The sequence below is a fragment of the Schistocerca gregaria genome, chromosome 1 (assembly GCF_023897955.1).
Source record: "Schistocerca gregaria isolate iqSchGreg1 chromosome 1, iqSchGreg1.2, whole genome shotgun sequence".
NCBI classification, from domain to species: Eukaryota; Metazoa; Arthropoda; class Insecta; order Orthoptera; family Acrididae; genus Schistocerca; species Schistocerca gregaria.
The window spans coordinates 645,635,481-645,656,608 of record NC_064920.1 but is presented as its reverse complement, the minus strand read 5'-3'; the positions used below and the strand labels follow the sequence as shown (position 1 = coordinate 645,656,608).

Genomic DNA, 21,128 nt, shown 5'->3' with positions numbered 1-21,128 from the left:
AGTGTCGTATTCATGATCTATGGAACAAGTATTAATCTAATCTAATCTAATCTAAACTAACCACTGCCAATACTCGTAGTTGAAACCAAGCTGCACACCTAACATTTGGTGGTAGGGAAGATGTATCCAGTAAAATTGAGGTAAGATTATCTAGGCCAATGTATGCACCTCAGCATCATGAAGTGTTCCTCAAACAATTACAATATAATGATGTTTAAATACTTGTAGCTACCATTGGTAGGCCATCATCATAGGCTATTATCCCCACACTGCTGCAGAAGAAGGCATGCTATTGGCTAAACTCTTTTGTATACTATTGGTGGTCCATCATAATCGGATAGAAAGGCGCTATTCCACACTTATGCTGGAGAAGGGTTATTGGTTGAAATTCCTCCTTCTGCTATTGGTTGGCAGTCATCATTAGCTAGATGCGAAAGGACAGAGCAAGAGAGTGGGAACATTTACCCAAAATATTATTGTCCGCGGAGGTGACTTGCAACGCATTTTTTATGTTGCTCACACATCGTGGGTGCATATTCACTTCCTTGATGGCAAAGAGCCATGATGCCAGAAGCCTGTAGCCATCCTCTCTATTGAAATTACATGAATTCTTGGAAAATTCAACCATTTCTCAGACTTTTCTTCTACAAGTGTTTGTTTCCTAAGCGAGCACATATACGTTATTACAATCGATGTCAGAGCTACAGTTCTCATTATGTTCCGCTGCTGCCGATTTTACATTTTGTTTTAGCCATGTGTGCTGTTCATGTTTCTTAATGCATTCTTTAACAGTTCTTCCCATTTTGCCTATATGTGCATTGCCACAGCCACATGTCACTTGATAGAGTCCTACATTGTGGAGGCAATCAGGTGCATCAGTTTTTTTGGTGGAAAAAAAAAATCTTTTATTTTGTTTTGATTAAAGAGAGATGTCTGGATACTGTTTTTCTTTAGAATTCTGCTTATGCAGTCAGTGACCCCAGAAGTGAACGGTAATGTAATGGAGTGAGAAGGTGGTTCCTTGCCATTCTTATTAGTGTGATTAATAAGCCCTGTCAATTGAACAACTATTATAGCCCCTTGCCTTCAATGTCCTCCTTAAAAAAAAATCCAACTCTGATTCCAAGTTGTCATCATTGCTGACAAGAAAGGCACATGAAGACAGAGTGTTGAGCACTGCTTGCTTCTGGGTTGGGTGGTGGTGCGAAGTGTTATTTAAATACCTGTTTGTGTTAGATGGATTTCTATACACTCTGCAACATAGAGTGTTACCATATCTTCTGTATACCACCACATCTAGGAAGGGGAGACTGCCTCACTCTCAACGTCCAAGGTAAACTTCATTCACAATTTATAGAATGTAAGAAGTTCTTTGCTGTGTGGCCATATAACACATGTATTGTTCACATAACGGAGCCAACAAGAAGGCTTCAAAGAAGCACTACTTAATGCCTGTTGCCCAAAATGTTCCATAAAAATTTCAGCTCCAACTGGCGATATGGGCGAGCCCATAGCAAGGCTGTCAGTTTGTTCATAGAATTCACCATTGTATTTAAAATAGCTCGAACAAAGACATAATTCAATTAAGTCACAAACATCTGGAGCAACTTTCTTCCTTATGATCTCCATTGTATCTGACATTAGTAAATAACAATGTTACTTAGAAACTAACAAGAATGTCACATGCAGATATCTTCGCTGTGTATATAATACCAACTAGGTGTCTCTGTTTACCACAAACATGATGTGCTCAAAACCGAGTTGGCGAGTTAATCCAACTGATGATAGGCCTCAAAGGAATCGATTCTTTATGTATCTTGGGTAATCCATACATCCTGGGTAAGACACGTAATCGAGTTGTTAGATTCATTGTAACAGACCTGTCCAATCTGGAGTCTGATATCAGCGTTTTTCACTTTCAGAATGATTCTGTTTGTCAGATCACTTTTTAACTTGGGGTACACAGGATAAGCTCGTAGTTGTTCCATCTTCACTGTGATAATCCACAGCATCCAAAACAATGGTAGCATTCTCCTCTCTTGCTCTGCCTACTTTACATCTAGCCAATGATGACTGCCAACCAATAGCAGTAGGAGGAATTTCAACCAATAACCCTTCTCCAGCATAAGTGTGGGATAGTGCCTTTCTATCCAATGATGATGAGCCATCAATAATATGCACAGAGTTTAGCCAATAACGCCCTGTCTTCCGCAGCAGTGTACGAATATTAGCCTATGACGATTGCCATTAATGGTAGGCATAAGAATTTTAACCAATACTCCTACTTCTCCAGCATAAATGCAGGAAAACTCCCCTTTATAAGAGAACACAACACTGGTCTCTGGCAGTGTTCTAGCAGTATTGGACACCAGAAGATCCTGAAGAAGATCCCAGCAGAGGGGTCAAAATGTCGATTATTTTAGAGGAAATATGACTCGGCCTAACAAACCAGAAGATTTTACCTTCAGTCACAATGGTCACGAAAGCCTGCGGACTTACATAAATTACAGGCTATTTCTATACTATGTTAATTCTCACAGCCTTTGGGCTTGCACCTCAAAACCTGTTTTAAGTAAATTAGGGACTGGGAATGAGCATCAGTTTTGTAAATCTAGTGGCTATTGAGATCGGAAATTGTTATAGCAACTAGAAAATAGTTCTATAAATTGGACACAGCCTTTAACACTTTAGAGACCAGTCACTTAAAAAAATACTGGGGCAAGGAAATCGGCTATTTGTGATGTTATTTAAAGCATTACTGGCACATACGTGATTGATGTATCTTCAAAAGTAATACTAAAAAAAAAAAGACGAAGCTTCAAGGTTTATTCTTCATATTTACTTTAGACCTTTGATATGCTACAAATTTTAAATAACCACAGAAAACATAATTATCCTCCGGAGAAAGAAGTGCCAGGTGAGTTAGTGAGCATTTTCTTTCTCTTCAGCTTCCATAATTTCTTACTCATAAAACAAACATGGCATATTTGTAGCAGAATTACAGTGAACTAAGAAATCGAACGAGCACACACATGAAATTACGTCAATGCAATCATACTTGCTCACATATTCACGACAACTGCTATTAACGTTCGCTAGTTTCTTTCTAAATAATTCCATAAATTGGCAATAGAAGGGAGCTCCTGTCAAGGGACAGGTTGTGAAATGCTAGTACCTTGTTCTCATATGAAATGAGTCCGGTTTTTGACCAACAGGTTGCTTCCACAGCAAGAAAATCACAGCCCAACCTACACTTGGTTGCGATATTTTTAACACAAAAGTTGTGGCCAGAGCTACTTTCAGGCTTGGTCTCCAAAGTGTTAATCTGATTCAAATTCATGTAAGCAGGAAATGAAACTGATTGAATATTAGGAATCAAGTTCGTTCGTAATTGGAGCAGCCAGCAGAAGAAAGTGCTAACCCTTAGTTTAGTAAGGATGAGCCAGCTCAAGTTGTCTACTGTATTTTCAAATACACCGCATGCTGGAAACAATTAGTTCCATATGTATTGCTAGATAATTCTGTCTACTATATAAACTGTTTGGTCTTATTGTATTTATGTTCTTGCTGTTGAATTCAGTTGACTATATAACATGCAGTAACTTAAAATACGTATATGTGGCTTAGCACTTTCTTTTACCGACCACTTTAATGTACATTTTTGTGATCTGTCAAAGGCATTTGACTGTGTAAATCACAATATCCTTTTAAGTAAATTAGAGTATTATAGTGTAACAGGAAATGTTGCAAAATGGTTCAAATCTTATATCTCTGGCAGAAAACAAAGGGTGTTATTAGGAAAGAGACATGTATCAAGCTATCAGGCATCATCCAACTGGGAACTAATTACATGTGGGGTCCCACAAGGTTCCATTTTGGGGTCCTTACTTTTTCTTGTGTATATCAATGACCTTTCATCAGTAACATTACCAGATGCCATGTTCGTTTTGTTTGCCGATGATACAAACATTGCAATAAATAGCAAATCAAGCATAGTCTTAGAAAGATCAGCTAATAAAATATTTGTGGACATTAATCACTGGTTTTTAGCCAATTCTTTGTCACTAAACTTTGAAAAAACACACTACATGCAGTTCAGAACATATAAGGAGTGTCCCACGAGTATATGTCTAACATAGAATGACAAGAAGATAGACAAAGTGGTCAGTGTTAAATTCTTGGGATTACAGCTTGATAATAAATTTAACTTGGAGGAGCACGCCACAGAACTGCTGAAGCGTCTTAACAAATCTCTGTTTGCAATGCGAATTTTGTCAGACATAGGGGATATAAAAATGAAAAATCCTGCATACTATGCTTACTTTCATTCCATAATGTCATATGGGAATATTTTTTGGGGTAATTCATCAAGCTAAGCTAAAGTTTTCCGGGCACAAAAACGTGCAGTAAGAGTTATATGTGTGAACTCAAGAACATCCTGCAGAAGGCTGTTTGGGGAACTAGGGATACTAACAGTGCAGTAATGTGTTCATTGTAATTCAGTGCAGTCATGTGTTCATTGTAAATAAGTATTATAGTAGTTGTATTACATGTTTATTACCTTATAAATAAATAAAAAACTTTTTTATTTTAAATTCAGTGCATTAGTATTTGTAAAATGACTTTCATATAGTGTTCATTAAAAAATGACGATCATTCCACTTGGGACCTGTGGAATGGTACATTAGCTTATTTGTTTTAGTTGTAAATATTTGTCATGTATTGTTGTTTTTCTGACATGTTCCACATCCTGGAGGACCTCCTCACTACGGATCAATTGGAATGAAAGTAAATCTAATCGAATCTAATCACCAACAGCAACATACAGCCAGGATGGAACAGAACTGAAGTCCTGGATGAAGAGGGCTGTTAGTTATACAAAAATCAAATTTTCCAGAATATGCAAACTTAAGAAATTTCAGGAAGCATCCAGAAATGATAAATATGAACTCCTGGATGGAGAGGGATGTTATTTATGCAAGCATCATATATTCCAAAATATACTAACTTAAAAAATTTCAGGAACCATTCAGAAACGACAAATAAAAAAAAAAAAAAAATAAATGCTGGTGGTTACGTCTGAACTGGTGATCCAAAGTGAACTAGCAACTGATATTAAGCAGTATGTCACACTTGGTACTGGACAGCTGACCCATGTAAAACAGTGACAAGACAATAGTTACCTGACTAAATGCTGGAGTCAGCTCAAAACAATTCTTGAACAGTGATGCTCTTGCAAAGACATACAAGCCAAGTCTTGCTCGTGACATTGCAACAACAAGACGTCGTACATCACGTAAATGTCCCACAGCTCGTGTACGCACCAAGGATAACAAGATGTAATCATTTTGCTGTCCCTGATATTTATCCACTGTAGTCACCTGAAATTATAAATGCATTAAAATGTGTGAATATCAATTTTGTGAAGTAATAAATGCTGTTTCTAGTGATTGAATGATGAGTATAACTTATATTTTACAGTTTCTGCTCAAATACCACAACAGTAATAAATTATTTTTGTCTTACAACACCTCTGTTGTGCATCACTACACTATTCTGAAGGTCCATACCTAGCCGAGCAATACCTGCAGACTGTACTTACGTCTGACAATACACGACTAATGCATAATCCTACCAGGCATATTTTGTTGTTGATATTGTTAGTTTGTGTTTCTGCAATTGACAATGATTCTACTTCTGCTGAGTACAAAAACTATCCACTTATCTCCATAAAAGTTACTTTCATATATAAGACAGAAATGTATTTCCAAATGAGACTGCAATGCCACTACACAGTGCCATTATGGTAGAGTCACAAAACAAGGTGAATGAGCAACATGTTCTGTGGAGAGAGAAACAAAGAATGTTTTCCAACATTTCCAGATTGCTTCTGTCTCTCTTGTCATAATTTTTCCTTACCGTACACTTTGGCTGTTCTCTCATTGCTACTGGCAACATTATCTATGTGCTGCAAGAGAAGATCATTACTGTTTTTGATGCTTTCTTGAAAACTGATACACAGACAAGTGACAGCAATGGTGTACCTTCTCATCCAGTATGGTAAGTCTCCCCTGACCCAGTTCTGGGTGACTCTCCCAAAATCTATCTCTTTTCCTAGACATCTCCAGTACTTCTCCTTCACCCTCCAAAAGCTCGCCAATCACAACAGTCTTTTATGTGTGTGTTCTGCCACCACTTGGGGAGTAGATTTTTTGTCTATCCAATTACATAATTAAATAACATTAGGCATGTTTTGTTACTACCAGTATCTCACATTATGAAGACTGTTGTATCAATTTAGCTATCCCCAAATACATGGTAAATGAAAATTATCGCTTAAGGTTGAACTCATACTCCAAAACACAAACAGACAAAATACACAGAAGATGCTACAGACAATTGTGTCATGAGTTCCTCTTCAGTTTTCTGCTGAGTAGTTCCTCACAGACCAATCAATTTCTGAGTGTACACAATACTGTAGTAAACTTCTCAAAGAAGTTCTGCGCTACTTGCATATATGTCAACATGTGTGAGCGTAATATCAAGGGGAGCACAGAAAGAATAAGGCTTATGAAACTAAACATAAATTAATAAAAACAAAACACTAACCAAAATAATGGCAAACAAGCATAACTTTGCACATCTGTGAAATCAAAATCGGATACTGGGTAACATTCAATGTGAAGGATGTATTACCCATGGCCTGAACATGTCTGCTACACTGAAACCAGCTGTCTGTGACAGGCATTAATATTAGAGATCCTATCTGGCATGCAGCTTTAGCTTACGAAAAGTGATCTGTCACCATCCACAAACTTTCTCTCTGGGCAAAATTCCACATAATCACTGGTTTCGAAACTCTGGTATTCTGTGCAGAGGTGTTGGCAATTCATCACATGTGTACCATAATTCTACAGCAAATCATTTCATTGATAAATATATGCAGTCCCATATATTGGTCATCTTAATCAAAAATGGTTTAGAATTACAGTCTTCTCCTACCATTTGCAGTGTCCTTTCACTGCTGCAACCTATGACACATAGCACCTAATAAAAGATAAAGTTCTGCTGCACTTTTACATAATACAAAATCTAACTTGGATTCCTTATCATCCTAAGCTTTCATGTTCAGCAACTTTAATTACATCTTCTGTGCCAAATTTTCAATTCAGTGCAATGGCTAAGTGGGGTTCTATGTTGTAGCAAGGGCTTTTACATTCCCTTCTTTCATGAAGGATTTTACAAAAACAAAATGCTGAATTATATGGTTCTCTTGTCTTTTGCAGCATTTTTATTAGTAATAACAACTGACAGAATTGATAGTTTCAAACCAGCAACTTACTTTACAGAGAACACTTTCACATGGTCAGATATGATAATAATAATAAACGTTAAAATTTTAGAATTTATACCTTGTGCGGCCGCCCGATAAGTGGATTTGTGGCACATCGTATATTGACCACATCTCTAATTAGATGTTTCTGCCCATTGTAGGTGGTCAGAATAGAAATCTTATGTGCAGGATAACCAAGAAGCCTCATATACATAAAGACAGCTACACAGTACTCAGCTTCAGCAAGATTCTGTGAAAAAGAAATAATGTGTCTTAACAGAATCACAGAAATTTCTACTATCTTTAAAGCTAGTATCACTTATTACACAAGAAAAGAAAATGTGTAAAAGATTACACATCTGAAAACTAATGACTTTAATACCTGGTAAAAGTATGGGCTAGGTTCAGTCTCACCAACACCATTGAAGTCTTCCACATTAATAAGCTGGAAGTCAAACCAAAATCCAGGGTTTGCCACTCTGTATTCTGGCCATGTCTCCACATGTGCAAGATTGCCAAGCTTCTTATACCGCCAGTTATATAGGTTACAAATACTGCCAAAGAAAATGAACATTGACTCAGTAAGGTTTATTTCAATGAAAATTGGTGAGTCTACAAAAACAAAAGTAGAATAACTGAAGATTTACAAAAGCCTCATGAAAGTAATTTCAATGCTTAAGCTTAGCGGCAGTATGATGACCTGTCTTCACAGTTATGAAACTAACTATTTAAAGATTACTAATTCTGACATTTTGCAATTGATTGAATTCTACCATTATATATGCCAGCTTAAAAATGCTCCTGTAGGAGCACAAAGAAGGTGAATACACTCTCTTTAAAACACTCTTAGAGAAAATTGGGGAGCCAGCTGCCTCAATCCTCATTCTGCTACCCTCGCCAAAAATTTTGGCATGTGAACATATTCAAGCTCTTTTAACACAGAATGTACTAAATCCTTTTACCCTGTCACACTCTGTTCTAAAGACTTCACATTCAGCATCTCCTTCCCCACCCCCAGCCCTTCTCTCTCTGCCCCTCCCCCACCATATCCTTTTTCTACGACTGGCTCTTTCTCCTGCCTGTCTCTCCCATTGACGCTGTCATCATCCATTTCTCTTGCTCTTCCTTACCACTGTCCCCTTCTCTGTCATTTCACTGCTGCTCCATCCCACTGCCACTGTCAGTCCCATTCTTTCTCTCTCCCATTACCACTATCTCTTTCTTTCTCACTTGCAGTATGCTGTTTTTTTCTTCAACTACAATTTCTCTTTTCTACACATGTCCTTGGGGATCGTTTTCTTGGTGTTTTGACCTCTAAACTAAACTTTAACACGTGGGTATAGGGGATGAGGGAAAGTGGGCAAGTTTTTTCCCATTAAACTTCACTGCTGTGGGGCATACAGATCCCCCCCCCCCCCCCCCCTACCCCAAAGCCTGTGTAAGATCTCCATTCATCTCCCTTTTTTGTCTCCACTGTCTCCTCTCTCTTTTGCTCCCACTGCTACTATCTCCATCCATTGCCTTTTCTCTTTTACTGTGACTGTCTCTCACTGACCACCATGGCCATCATCACCTCCTTTCTCTTTGGCTCTCTCTGCTTTGGCTTCATCCATCTCTCTAATCTTTCACTGCCACGTTCTCTCTCCCACCATCACTGTTTCCTCTTTCTTTCTCTCTCACTGGCATTGTCTCTTCTCTCTTCCACCGTCACTGTCTCTCTGCTAATCTCTTTCAATACAGAAAGGGTGAATATGGTTGCACACAAAAATCTCTGATGAGGAAGGCTGAATGAGGACTGAGGCAACTGGTTGCCCGTTTTTCTATCAGAGTATTTTTAAGAGGAGCATATTCTTCTTTTTGTGCTCTGACAGAAGTACTTTTCAGCTGGTCCGCTTCTTTTCCTCGTTACACAAGGGTCAGCTGCTTATAAAAACAGATTCTGAAAGGCAGTAAAGTTTTGACAGTTTATTTACCCACTTCAACACACATAAACAACTAATAAGTATGCATAATATAAGATTAACACAAAATTGTTCCCCATCCAACGCAAGCTTACTTTACACCACTTTACATAAAAATTCACGGCATTTTTAGGCTACACCTACAATATACAAAAAAATTTGGTTTTTGATTGGCTACAAAAAAATTTGTTGTTTGATTGGCAAATACAAAGAATTTCGTATGACAAAATAATTTCTGTAAGGCACTTAGGCCACCATGTGGTACCATTGAATTATTTCAAGACGACACAACTTATATAGGCATGAAGTGCCCATAATACGGAGACAGTACATCATGAAATTCTAATGATGAATAAAAACATAGTTTGGTGAACTCAGAACCTTCGTGATGACCCCAAAATCCTTGCCATGACTTTACTACATCTGTTAAGGCTACATTTACTCCTCAGATTGTACGTTTTGTGCATATTTTACATGCGTAAGTATGGTAAATTTGAATCTCTGGATCTTGGTGACAGGTAATAATACTATAAAGGTTTCAAGGTTGCCCAAGATCATCATCTTAATAACACATGGAAAGATTTTGATGATTTTTAATGAATAGGAATTAAAGAAGTGGCCATCTCCACAATCGATGTTCTGGTAACCAAAAATCATGGTTTTCTGGGGAACGGGGGGTGTTCTAAGGAACCACTCATCAAAAAATGGTGTTTTCATAAGCTGCCTAAGACCCACCACAGGCCACACGTAATGTAAACGAATCAACCACTTTGTTCAATTTGCCTGGACTGGAGAAAGTGTGTAATGTTTACATTTTGACCTTGTAGTGTTGGATAGCTACAGTATACTGTTCTTCCAATCGGTATATAAACAGTCGCTAGACCGAGGACTATCCAAAACACTTGACCTCTTCCCCTTAGCTCTGTGATCAATAGAACCTGAGGTACGACCCTTGAAAAATCGCATTTTTGAGGCATTTTGGGACATCTCTCTCTCTCTCTCTCTCTCTCTCTCTCTCTCTCTCTCTCTCTCTCTCTCTCTCACACACACACACACACACACACACACACACACACACACACACACACACACACACTTCAGTGAACATTTTCCATGGTTTTTAAAATGTTGGGTTTTCAAGTGAAATTCCTTCAAACACAGTACAATAGCCCAGAATATTTTATTAATTGTAATTGAAACCCTCTACAGCATTTTAAGCATGATTATATTGTCAGTTTGTTTCCTGCTTTTCCAAATGCCAGTTATGTGCCAAAGGGATATTGTGTGAACCAAAGGAAAGGAAGTAATACAAGAGAGAACAGAAAGTCATTGATTCCCTTCATTTAATTTAAAAGCAGCATATTTTATCTACATTAGATGGAGAGAGACACAGAAATACTGTTAAACTGGTTAAATTAGTAAACACACACAACCAATGGCTGATGGCAAAACAGGTCTAATTAAGTGAACATTTCACATTCAGAAGTTTTCTAGCCAGTCCGTTTTGTAGCAACTGTTACACCCATCGATTGCAGTAGTCAGGTGTGTAAACAATGTTTCGTCATTTAGCAACGCTGTTGCAATGAAGTTGTATAGTGTCTATGAAGTGACGTGTGTCAACAACTTAATCGCGGCAACCACTGAGTTCTGACATTGGAACATCACTACCATAAAGGTGCATCCAGTATATTTTCCGTATTTTTAACTGAACATTATTTCAAGTATGGGAGCTTCAGGTACAACTATACTGTCAGTTTCTCCAAAATGATGGTGAACTGTAACATTCCACAAGTGATTACTTCACACTTCCATTCACAGTGTGAATGTTATAAGTGGATGCAATAAAACAAAAACATCTCTTCTCACAATCTCTTCCTCTTCTGTACGAGTCCACTGACATCCATTAGGAAAACATGCTCTCTCTTCATTCAGGAGGTGTAGGACGTCAAACAGGCCAACTTTAAGCAGGCGAGGCACCACAAGACATTTTAATTTCTACTGTCTATACTTTTAGAAATAAATTCATAAAACTTTGTCAGGAGGACCAGGAAGGATTCAGGTTTCACACCCTTAGCAGTGGAAGTCCAAAAACATACAAAAATTATTTTTTGTATGTGAAATTTCATGTTTTTTCAATTACTACTGGCTGCATTTCTTGCTATTGATACACTTTTCATCATACGTAAGAGAGATTCTGTGATGAATTTTGCACAGCTTACAAATCATACTTACAGGTATATGAAACTCTAGAATTTTCCAAATCTGTTAAAAACTGTGGATAACATTGAGATAATTAACTATAAACTTTGAGCTTTTTCTAAACATGAAGTTTAAAATGTGGCAGCTCATTCATTTTTTCATAAATTAAATAAATTCTAGTTTCATGCACCTGTAAGTATGGTTTGTATGCTGTGCAAAATTCATCAAAGGATGTCTCTTACTTATGAAGAACAGTGTACCTGTAGCAACAAATGCAGTCAATAGTAAGTTTAAAAAATGATAAAAGTTCCCAGTAAAAAATTTATTTTGTTATGTTTTTGAAATTTCACTGCTATGAGTGTGAATCCTGAATCCTTCCTTGGTCATGCTGACAAAGTTTTATGAATTAATTTATACAAGTATAGATAGTGGAAATTGAAATGTCCTATGGTGCCTCTCCTTCTCCAAGTCGGCCTGTTTGATATCCTAACATCCACCCCCCCCTCCCAAAAAAAAAAAAAAAAAATAAATAAATAAATAAATTTGAGGTCCTCATAACCCCCAATTGTAAACTCTGCAGCTACAATTTTGCTGTTAAATCAGAATAGCATTTTCCTAGAGACAGCTGGCATTCAGGAAAAGGTATGTGATATGGCAAGTAAAATCAATTCTGGCCCAACATACAAACAATTTGATTTCAGCAGCTGAGAATTCTTCTGGGTTGTATGGCCATGGTCCATGGAACTCTTCAATCCCTGACATTTCGTCCAAAGGCTACATTGGACATCTTCGGAGGCAAGACTCAGCGCAATCAGCAGCACCTCCGAAGGTGTCCAATGTAGCCTTGGACGAAACGTCAGGGATTAAAGAGTTCCCTGGACCATGGCCATACAACCCGGAAGAATTCTCAGCAGCTGAAACAGCCAGTCATGAAAGCCTTCATTGTATGACTATATGACTTTTTTCTTCTGAAATTGTGTGTGTGTGTGTGTGTGCGTGGGTGTGTGTGTGTGTGTGTGTGTGTGTGTGTGTGTGTGTGTGTCTTCATTTTATGACAATTTGAGAGAGAGAGAGAGAGAGAGAAGGTGAGTTCTGTCAATGCCATCCATGTAAAAACACACGGAACTGGAAGGGGCTATGTTCAAGGAACTGTAACTCAAATCACACTAAGACACAAGTGTTATTGTAATGAATGCTGCAGTGACAGACGGGAGGTAAGAGATTCGAGGATGTCCTTGTTGAGTAGACAGATGTGCAGATTTTCACAGGAAAAACTAAGGCTGAGGAACCACTGGGATATAATTAATAATTTTCTCAGTCACAACTATATGAAGGCAAACTATAAAGTCTGTGGAGAATACTGTGGTCTATGCACAGTGACAAAGTTTTGTCCAAAGTGCTGGGAGAGTTCATTTGTTTGTTCAGAAGGAAAGGCTGACATTGTTTGCCAGCTTTAGGCCTGTCGGCGATAACAATTCAAGGTGCATGTCCTGCAATCTTCCCCAAATAATTTTACAGAAACTATTTGGTTAAAAAGTTCATTTTTGTGTTACTTGTAGCCTTATACGTCAGCTTCATGATGACATGCCAATCATTTCATTAATGGTCATACTACCTGTGGTATTTGCATTTAAGTAAGACACCGTCTAAAATTTGAAAAAGTCTGCAATTAAAAATAGAAATAGGTGTCCTTAGGATTTTGCATTTGATGCACATTATATAATATGTTGCTTCATATGAAATTTAGCTAATGTAGTGAATTTTTCAATATTTTTGTCAGAAATAGACACCACACACACACACACACACACACACACACACACACAAACAAGCAAATGGAACTCCCACACACATGATCCCTGTCTCGGGCGGCTAAGGCCAGACTGCAAGGAGCGGCGCATGATGGGAAAGGCAACCAGCTGGCGGGAATAAGGAGAGGGAGGGATAGGAGGGTTGGGTTGCGATGTACAAGGACGAGAGCAGAGGGCAGCTAGGTACAGTCTGTTGCACAGGTAGCCCTGCCTTTGATGGGATAAGTGATGCTTGTGAGCGGACTGGAGCAGGTGGTTGTGGGAGAATGTAGGACAGGTCTTCCATTTAGGTCTATTATAGGGATATGAGCCATGTGGGAAGGGTCGGGAGCAGGGGTTGTGTATGTCTTTTTTACTTCTCTCCTTTTCTGCCCCCCCCCCCCCCCCCCCGTCTTCCTTCCACACCTTCTGTTTAACTTCATGACTACACCTAGCTGCACAACCCTCTCTCCACCTTATCCTTGTATGCTCCCACAAGCAGTACTGTACTGTCTCCCACCCCTACACTCCTATTCCCCAATCCCCACCTCATCCTCCTCCTTACTCCCACCACTAGGTTGCCTCTCCCATCATGCGCTGCTGCTTGCTGTCTGGCCTTCACAGAAGAGATTGTGATCAAGTGTCTGTGAATTGGATTTGTGTGTGTGTGTGTGTGTGTGTGTGTGTGTGTGTGTGTGTGTGTGTGTGGAAGGGGGGGGGGAAGGTTTTGTGTGTGTGTTTGTGGGGGGGGTTCTATTTCTGACGGAGGCCTTGTCGGCCGAAAGCTCACTTACTGATGGTGTTTTTGTTGTACCTATCTCGGACTCAGCATCTCCACTATGTGGTGAGTAGCTACTATCCTTTTCATAACACTGTTACATTCCATCCTGGATTTGTCATTGTTCGATATCGAATTTTTGTTCAGGTTTGGACAGAGGTCTCTATTGTCACCAATGTCGAGAAAATTGATCTGATGTAGCACACTCATTTGCAATTGCGCAGTCCAGCGTTAAAGCCAGAATGAAAAATCCACAACATTCCTCATAGTTATGAATGGTTTGAGATACAGAAATGATATTTTGGCAAATGACAGCACTCAAAGAGGAGAGTATTTTGCCATATGGTTATTATGCAGAACTTCATTATCTACCATGTTATTCACCTAACTACTGACTCTTTTGACGAAAGAGTGTATTTTTTAAGTGCTACGGATAGCTGGTGAAACAAGAAATGCTGTGGGCTGTGAAACAACATAAATGAAGACATTACACATTTGCTCATATACCGGTGATATTTTTTCTCAGTTCCTGACTTAATAAACCACTGTTTCAAAATTCTCTCACAACTGAGTCTAAACAACATGTTAGTGAGATAACACCATGTAAATTCCAATGTGTTTTGGCAGGAAAAGCAAATTTTAACATTTAAATGCCAACCAAAGCAGATGCGCCAGCAGATATTTTTGAATGGTCACCATGCAAGTTTGGATGTGGAGGGGCTCCACTTCATGTCAAAAAATGTGAGATAGGCTTCAGTTCAGAATGGGACTTCCCTCCAGCTCTCAGCACCTTCCCACACCCCCCCCCCCTCCCCTTTCTCTCTATACACATACCCTACCGACTGTGCATCTACCGGCCACAATTATTACAATTATTCTGTGCGCATTCTATCACATTGATCAATAGTGTAGCATCATTACAGCAATGGCTATCATTTATAATTTCACAGTAATGAATAGCGAGGGAAATCAATCAACTGCAAAACACTGGAATTGTTTCATAATGGAGACTAACAATTGCAACACAAAACTGAAAATATACAAGATTCACATCGTGCACAGCGGTTTCATATGAATGAGTCATAGTAGAAAGATCTAAAATCATAAGCGAACTTCACTGCAATTAATTTGCAAATTTTGCCTGAGCAATCATAAAAATTACAGTGTGAAGTGAAGTTTGCATTTGCAGTAAATTTGTAATATTCAGCTTTGTTGTCACTCATAAAACATAACGATTTGGACATAAAAATCAACATGCCAAACTAATCATCTCATTTAGGATATTCTGTCACTACTGCTTCCCTTTTACCTAGAAATATGTGTTATCTTCAAATACTTTGAATCAAACACTTACTTCAAAGAATCTTTGCATTGTGTGCTTTGTTCTTTGGATAAAACATTCAATGTCTAAGATTACTCACTAATTTAGATTTTAAAGGGTAACAATGCATGGGGATACCTGGGTCTTGCTCGTCCCTGGCCATCTAAATCGACAGTTGGCACTCCAAGACGAACAATCCTTGTAAAAAGTGACTGCTCCATATTTGAATACTTCTGGAATGCCATGTTCTTTATTACAGGAGGCAGCTGATGATGATCACCAATCATAATCCAACGTTTCAATCTGCTATATCCATCCTGAGGATTTTGCAGCAACAATGGAATAAATGTTTCAATTTCAAGAATCTGGGCAGATTCTTCCATTAATATGTTATCATACTTGAAACCTGTAATTAAAAATATGACACAATAATCTAACTAGAAAATTTTTATCTGTGAGTTCTCCTATGATGATGACAACAAACCATCCATTATGACATAAAAACAGAAACCATGCCAAGAATAACTCTGCCCATTAGAAATTTACTTTATGGAAATACAATAAATAGACAATTAATAAATGTCTTTCTCTTATAACTAATATTAGGAGCTATAGCTGTCTTGGCTGTAAATGAACCTGCAATCATATTCTGCTCTTGCAAGGCAACTCTTTCCAATACAACATAATTTTATGCACTTTTTCCCAATAACAGCTTTCTGTTCAGTATATTTCCTATTTATGTCAGTAAATGAGCACAGAACAAAGTACATTGTTTTTAAGAACATCTCTGACAGATGTCTTAAAAAGAGAGAAACACAACCACACATATTAAAATATACATTTCTGGCAAAAGTTTTTATAATTTTGCAATATTCTAAACATCCATAGTGTTGCAATATAAAACCTGTATTTTTTTATGCGTGTATAGTCATAAATTACACACATCTTTCCCTCCCCTCATTTGACCAGTAATCTATAAGTGAAGACTGGACATCAATAACATGTTAAATGCCAAAATTAAAAAAAAAAAAAAGTTGTGTTGGACAAAAAAGTGTCATCACGAACAATCTAAAAAGTGGGCTAAAAGTCACATCCATTGATAGTGATAGTGTATTGGCTTGAGAGATGGCATGAGAGAGATGTGCTGGCTTGCTGATGAGCTCAAGTGCCACCAGTTTTTTACAGTTCATTTTGAGTGGTGTATATGACAACCACAATGCTGAGTTATACCCTTTTTCTTCTGATTAAAGTGTGTTCATGGTGGTTAAATTTGTTGTTTTCAGTTGTATTTTTTAACAGACTACTGTATGGACAATGAAATTAAGCAGTGGTACAAACAACAAGAGGAAAAATGGAGAATAATTCCAGGGTGAAAAGAAACATCATAGAACTGAAGGTAAACATTCTGCAAAGCATTAAAACAAGTTCATGGGACTAAAAAACGGAGCCTGAAGAAGAGTTATGTACAAATGACTATTTCTAATATTCAATGCTATTACCTAAAACTTGATTATTTTATGGAATTTTTGCCAATGCAAGAGTTATGAATTCCTTTTTTAATCTGCATGATGAGAGAATCTATGTCTTCCTTTTCTTCTTCTTAAGTTGCAGTGTGTTTGTGTCCCACTTAAACAAAGAAGAGACCTTTTCCACAAGATCTACACACTCATCTACATCTACATCTACATGACTACTCTGCAATTCACATTTAAGTGCTTGGCAGAGGGTTCATCGAACCACAATCATACTATCTCTCTACTATTCCACTCCCGAACAGCGAGCGGGAAAAACGAACGACCTAAACCTTTCTGTTCGAGCTCTGATTTCTCTTATTTTATTTTGATGATCATTCCTACCTATGTAGGTTGGGCTCAACAAAATATTTTCGCATTCGGAAGAGAAAGTTGGTGACTGAAATTTCGTAAAAAGGTCTCGCCGCAACGAAAAACGTCTATGCTGTAATGACTTCCATCCCAACTCGTGTATCATATCTGCCACACTCTCTCCCCTATAATGTGATAATACAAAACGAGCTGCCCTTTTTTGCACACCCTCGATGTCCTCCGTCAATCCCACCTGATAAGGATCCCACACCGCGCAGCAATATTCTAACAGAGGACGAACGAGTGTAGTGTAAGCTGTCTCTTTAGTGGACTATTTGCATCTTCTAAGTGTCCTGCCAATGAAACGCAACCTTTGGCTCGCCTTCCCGACAATATCATCTATGTGGTCTTTCCAACTGAAGTTGTTCGTAATTTTAGCACCCAGGTACTTAGTTGAATTGACAGCCTTGAGAATTGTACTATTTATCGAGTAATCGAATTCCAACGGATTTCTTTTGGAACTCATGTGGATCATCTCACACTTTTCGTTATTTAGCGTCAACTGCCACCTGACACACCATACAGCAATCTTTTCTAAATCGCTTTGCAGCTGATACTGGTCTTCGGATGACCTTACTAGACGGTAAATTACAGCATCATCTGCGAACAGTCTAAGAGAACTGCTCAGATTGTCACCCAGGTCATTTATATAGATCAGGAACAGTAGAGGTCCCAGGACGCTTCCCTGGGAAACACCTGATATCACTTCAGTTTTACTCGATAATTTGCCATATATTACTACGAACTGCGACCTTCCTGACAGGAAATCACGAATCCACTCGCACAACTGAGACGATACCCCATAGCTCTGCAGCTTGATTAGAAGTCGCTTATGAGGAATGGTGTCAAAAGCTTTCTGGAAATCTAGAAATACGGAATCAACTTGAGATCCCCTGTCGATAGCGGCCATTACTTTGTGCGAATAAAGAGCTAGCTGCGTTGCACAAGAGCGATGTTTTCTGAAGCCATGCTGATTACGTGTCAATAGATCGTTCCCTTCGAGGTGATTCATAATGTTTGAATACAGTATATGCTCCAAAACCCTACTGCAAACCGGCGTCAATGATATAGGTCTGTAGTTAAATGGATTACTCCTACTACCCTTCTTGAACACTGGTGCGACCTGCGCAATTTTCCAATCTGTAGGTACAGATCCATCGGTGAGCGAGCGGTTGTATATGAGTGCTAAGTAGGGAGCTATAGTATCAGCATAATCTGAAAGGAACCTAATCGGTATACAATCTGGACCTGAAGACTTGCCCGTATCAAGCGATTTGAGTTGCTTCGCAACCCCTAAGGTATCTACTTCTAAGAAACTCATGCTAGCAGATGTTCGTGTTTCAAATTCTGGAATATTCCATTCGTCTTCCCTGGTGAAGGAATTTCGGAAAACTGCGTTCAATAACTCCGCTTTAGCGGCACAGTCGTCGATAACAGTACCATCGGCACTGCGCAGCGATGGTATTGACTGCGTCTTTCCGCTTGTGTACTTTACATACGACCAGAATTTCTTCGGATTTTCTACCAAATTTCGAGACAATGTTTCGTTGTGGAACCTATTAAAGGCATCTCGCATTGAAGTACGTGCCAAATTTCGCGCGTCTGTAAATTTTAGCCCATCTTCGGGATTTCGCGTTCTTCTGAACTTCGCATGCTTTTTCCGTTGCCTCTGCAACAGCGTTCGGACCTTTTTTGTGTACCACGGGGGATCCGTTCCATCTCTTACCAATTTATGAGGTATGAACATCTCAATTGCTGTTGCTACTATATCTTTGAATTTGAGCCACATCTCGTCCACATTCGCACAGTCAGTTCGGAAGGAATGGAAGTTGTCTTTTAGGAAGGCTTCTAGTGGCACTTTATCCGCTTTTTTAAATAAAATTATTTTTAGTTTGTTTCTGATGGATTTGAAAGAAATGGTATTGAGCCTAGCTACAATGACCTTGTGATCACTAATCCCTGTATCAGTCATGATGCTCTCTATCAGCTCATTGTGAATAAAAACTCCTTTCTGGTGGATCTCATTGTTATTCCTCCCGTAAAAATGAAGTGTCATAGTATGACTTAAAGAATGACAGTTGGGAAGTAAAGTTTCTTGTTTGTTGCCAGATGGAAAGGGTGATAATGTACTGGTCTGTAGGAATACTGTTATGCACTTTTCTCTCCTGTAAGGCATCATGGGCAGTATGACGATATAAAGAACAACAGATGGGAAGCTGCACTTTGTTATTTGTTGCCACATGTAAAGGGTGATATTGTACAGGTCTACTGGAACACTTATAGGCGCTTTTTCACAATAACCAAAACAGAATCGAATCTGTTGAGTCAGACAAAAAAAAGTGAAGCAGTGTTCAAAGAACAGGCACATAGCATGTTCTAAGTTTTTCCACATTAAATACTATTTTTTATTCATAAGGGAAAAGATATTTTAAAAAATCAATAGTAATATAAATCTTATCTCAGACAATAAATTAAAAATTTGATTCTTGTTTTTTTTTACAAAATTTTTCGATAAAAAAAAAAAAGACTGAATCAGGTCAGGTTATTGGCACTTAGCCATTATCGATGCTCAGTCTTCAAATCTGACCATCTAAGTTCTGCACTGTTCACATCTACAAACATATGTTGAAACAATCAATGTTGTCTAGTTAGCTGAATGAATTGAACTGCTCGATTTATGAAAGGGTGATAGGTGTTAAAGGAACACTTATTCAAGTTGACTGATTATTAATACAGATATAATATTTCCAGTAAAGTGCAACCGCTACATAACATTCTATCATAACAATAAAATATCGCCACCTCTCTTGCGTTTTATTAAAATTAATTCCACATTCATCAACATGCATGGAATTTAAGAATTGGAGTAGAAACAGATGTGGTAGCTGTTTATGAAACTAGGTATAAACACGTACATATAGTCGCAGAGAGTGCATGTTATCTCAGTCTACTTCACACTATAATCCTAACCACCAATATTAGGTATTTGACATCCACTATTCATTGAAAGTCTTCTCCTGTTTCTCCAGTCATTACGCTTTTTAATTATATACATCCTCATTCCTCCAGCATATTTTTGTAACGTCATCTGTCCATCTTAAATTAGATGGTCTTCTTGGGCTTTTCAGATCCCTTGAAATACATGACTGAATTTCCTTGAACCATCTACCATCCATTCTACATCTACATCAACATTTATACTTCGCAAGCCACCCAACGGTGTGTGGCGGAGGGCACTTTACGTGCCACTGTTATTACCTCCCTTTTCTGTTCCAGTCGCGTATGGTTTGCGGGAAGAACAACTGTCTGAAAGCCTCTATGCGCGCTCGAATCTCTCTAATTTTACATTCGTGATCTCCTCGGGAGGTATAAGTAGGGGGAAGCAATATATTCGATACCTCATCCAGAAACGCACCCTCTCGAAACCTGGACAGCAAGCTACACCACGATGCAGAGCGCCTCTCTTGCAGAGTCTGCCACTTGAGTTTGCTAAACATCTCCGTAACGCTATCACGGTTACCAAATAACCCTGTGACGAAACGCGCCGCTCTTCTTTGGATCTTCTCTATCTCCTCCATCAATCCGATCTGGTACGGATCCCACACTGATGAGCAATACTCAAGTATAGGTCAAACGAGTGTTTTGTAAGCCACCTCCTTTGTTGATGGACTACATTTTCTAAGGACTCTCCCGATGAATTTCAACCTGGTACCTGCCTTACCAACAATTAATTTTATATGATCATTCCACTTCAAATAGTTCCGCACGCATACTCCCAGATATTTTACAGAAGTAACTGCTACCAGTGTTTGTTCTGCTATCATATAATCATACAATAAAGGATCCTTCTTTCTATGTATTCG

General features: G+C 38.5%; 1 protein-coding gene across 3 annotated transcripts in view; it reads right to left on the bottom strand.

Annotated features, from left to right (window-relative positions):
• The window catches only part of LOC126360933 (RNA helicase aquarius), a 320,041-nt gene that overhangs the window by 17,761 nt on the left and 281,152 nt on the right, over positions 1-21,128 (bottom strand). For all 3 annotated transcript variants that reach the window (XM_050007751.1, XM_050007752.1, XM_050007753.1), the window contains 4 exons: positions 15,521-15,788; positions 7,716-7,887; positions 7,413-7,583; positions 5,184-5,381 (listed from right to left, as the gene is read on the bottom strand). In XM_050007751.1, coding sequence (XP_049863708.1) covers positions 5,184-5,381; positions 7,413-7,583; positions 7,716-7,887; positions 15,521-15,788 — 809 coding nt within the window. The remainder of the gene's footprint in view (positions 1-5,183; positions 5,382-7,412; positions 7,584-7,715; positions 7,888-15,520; positions 15,789-21,128) is intronic.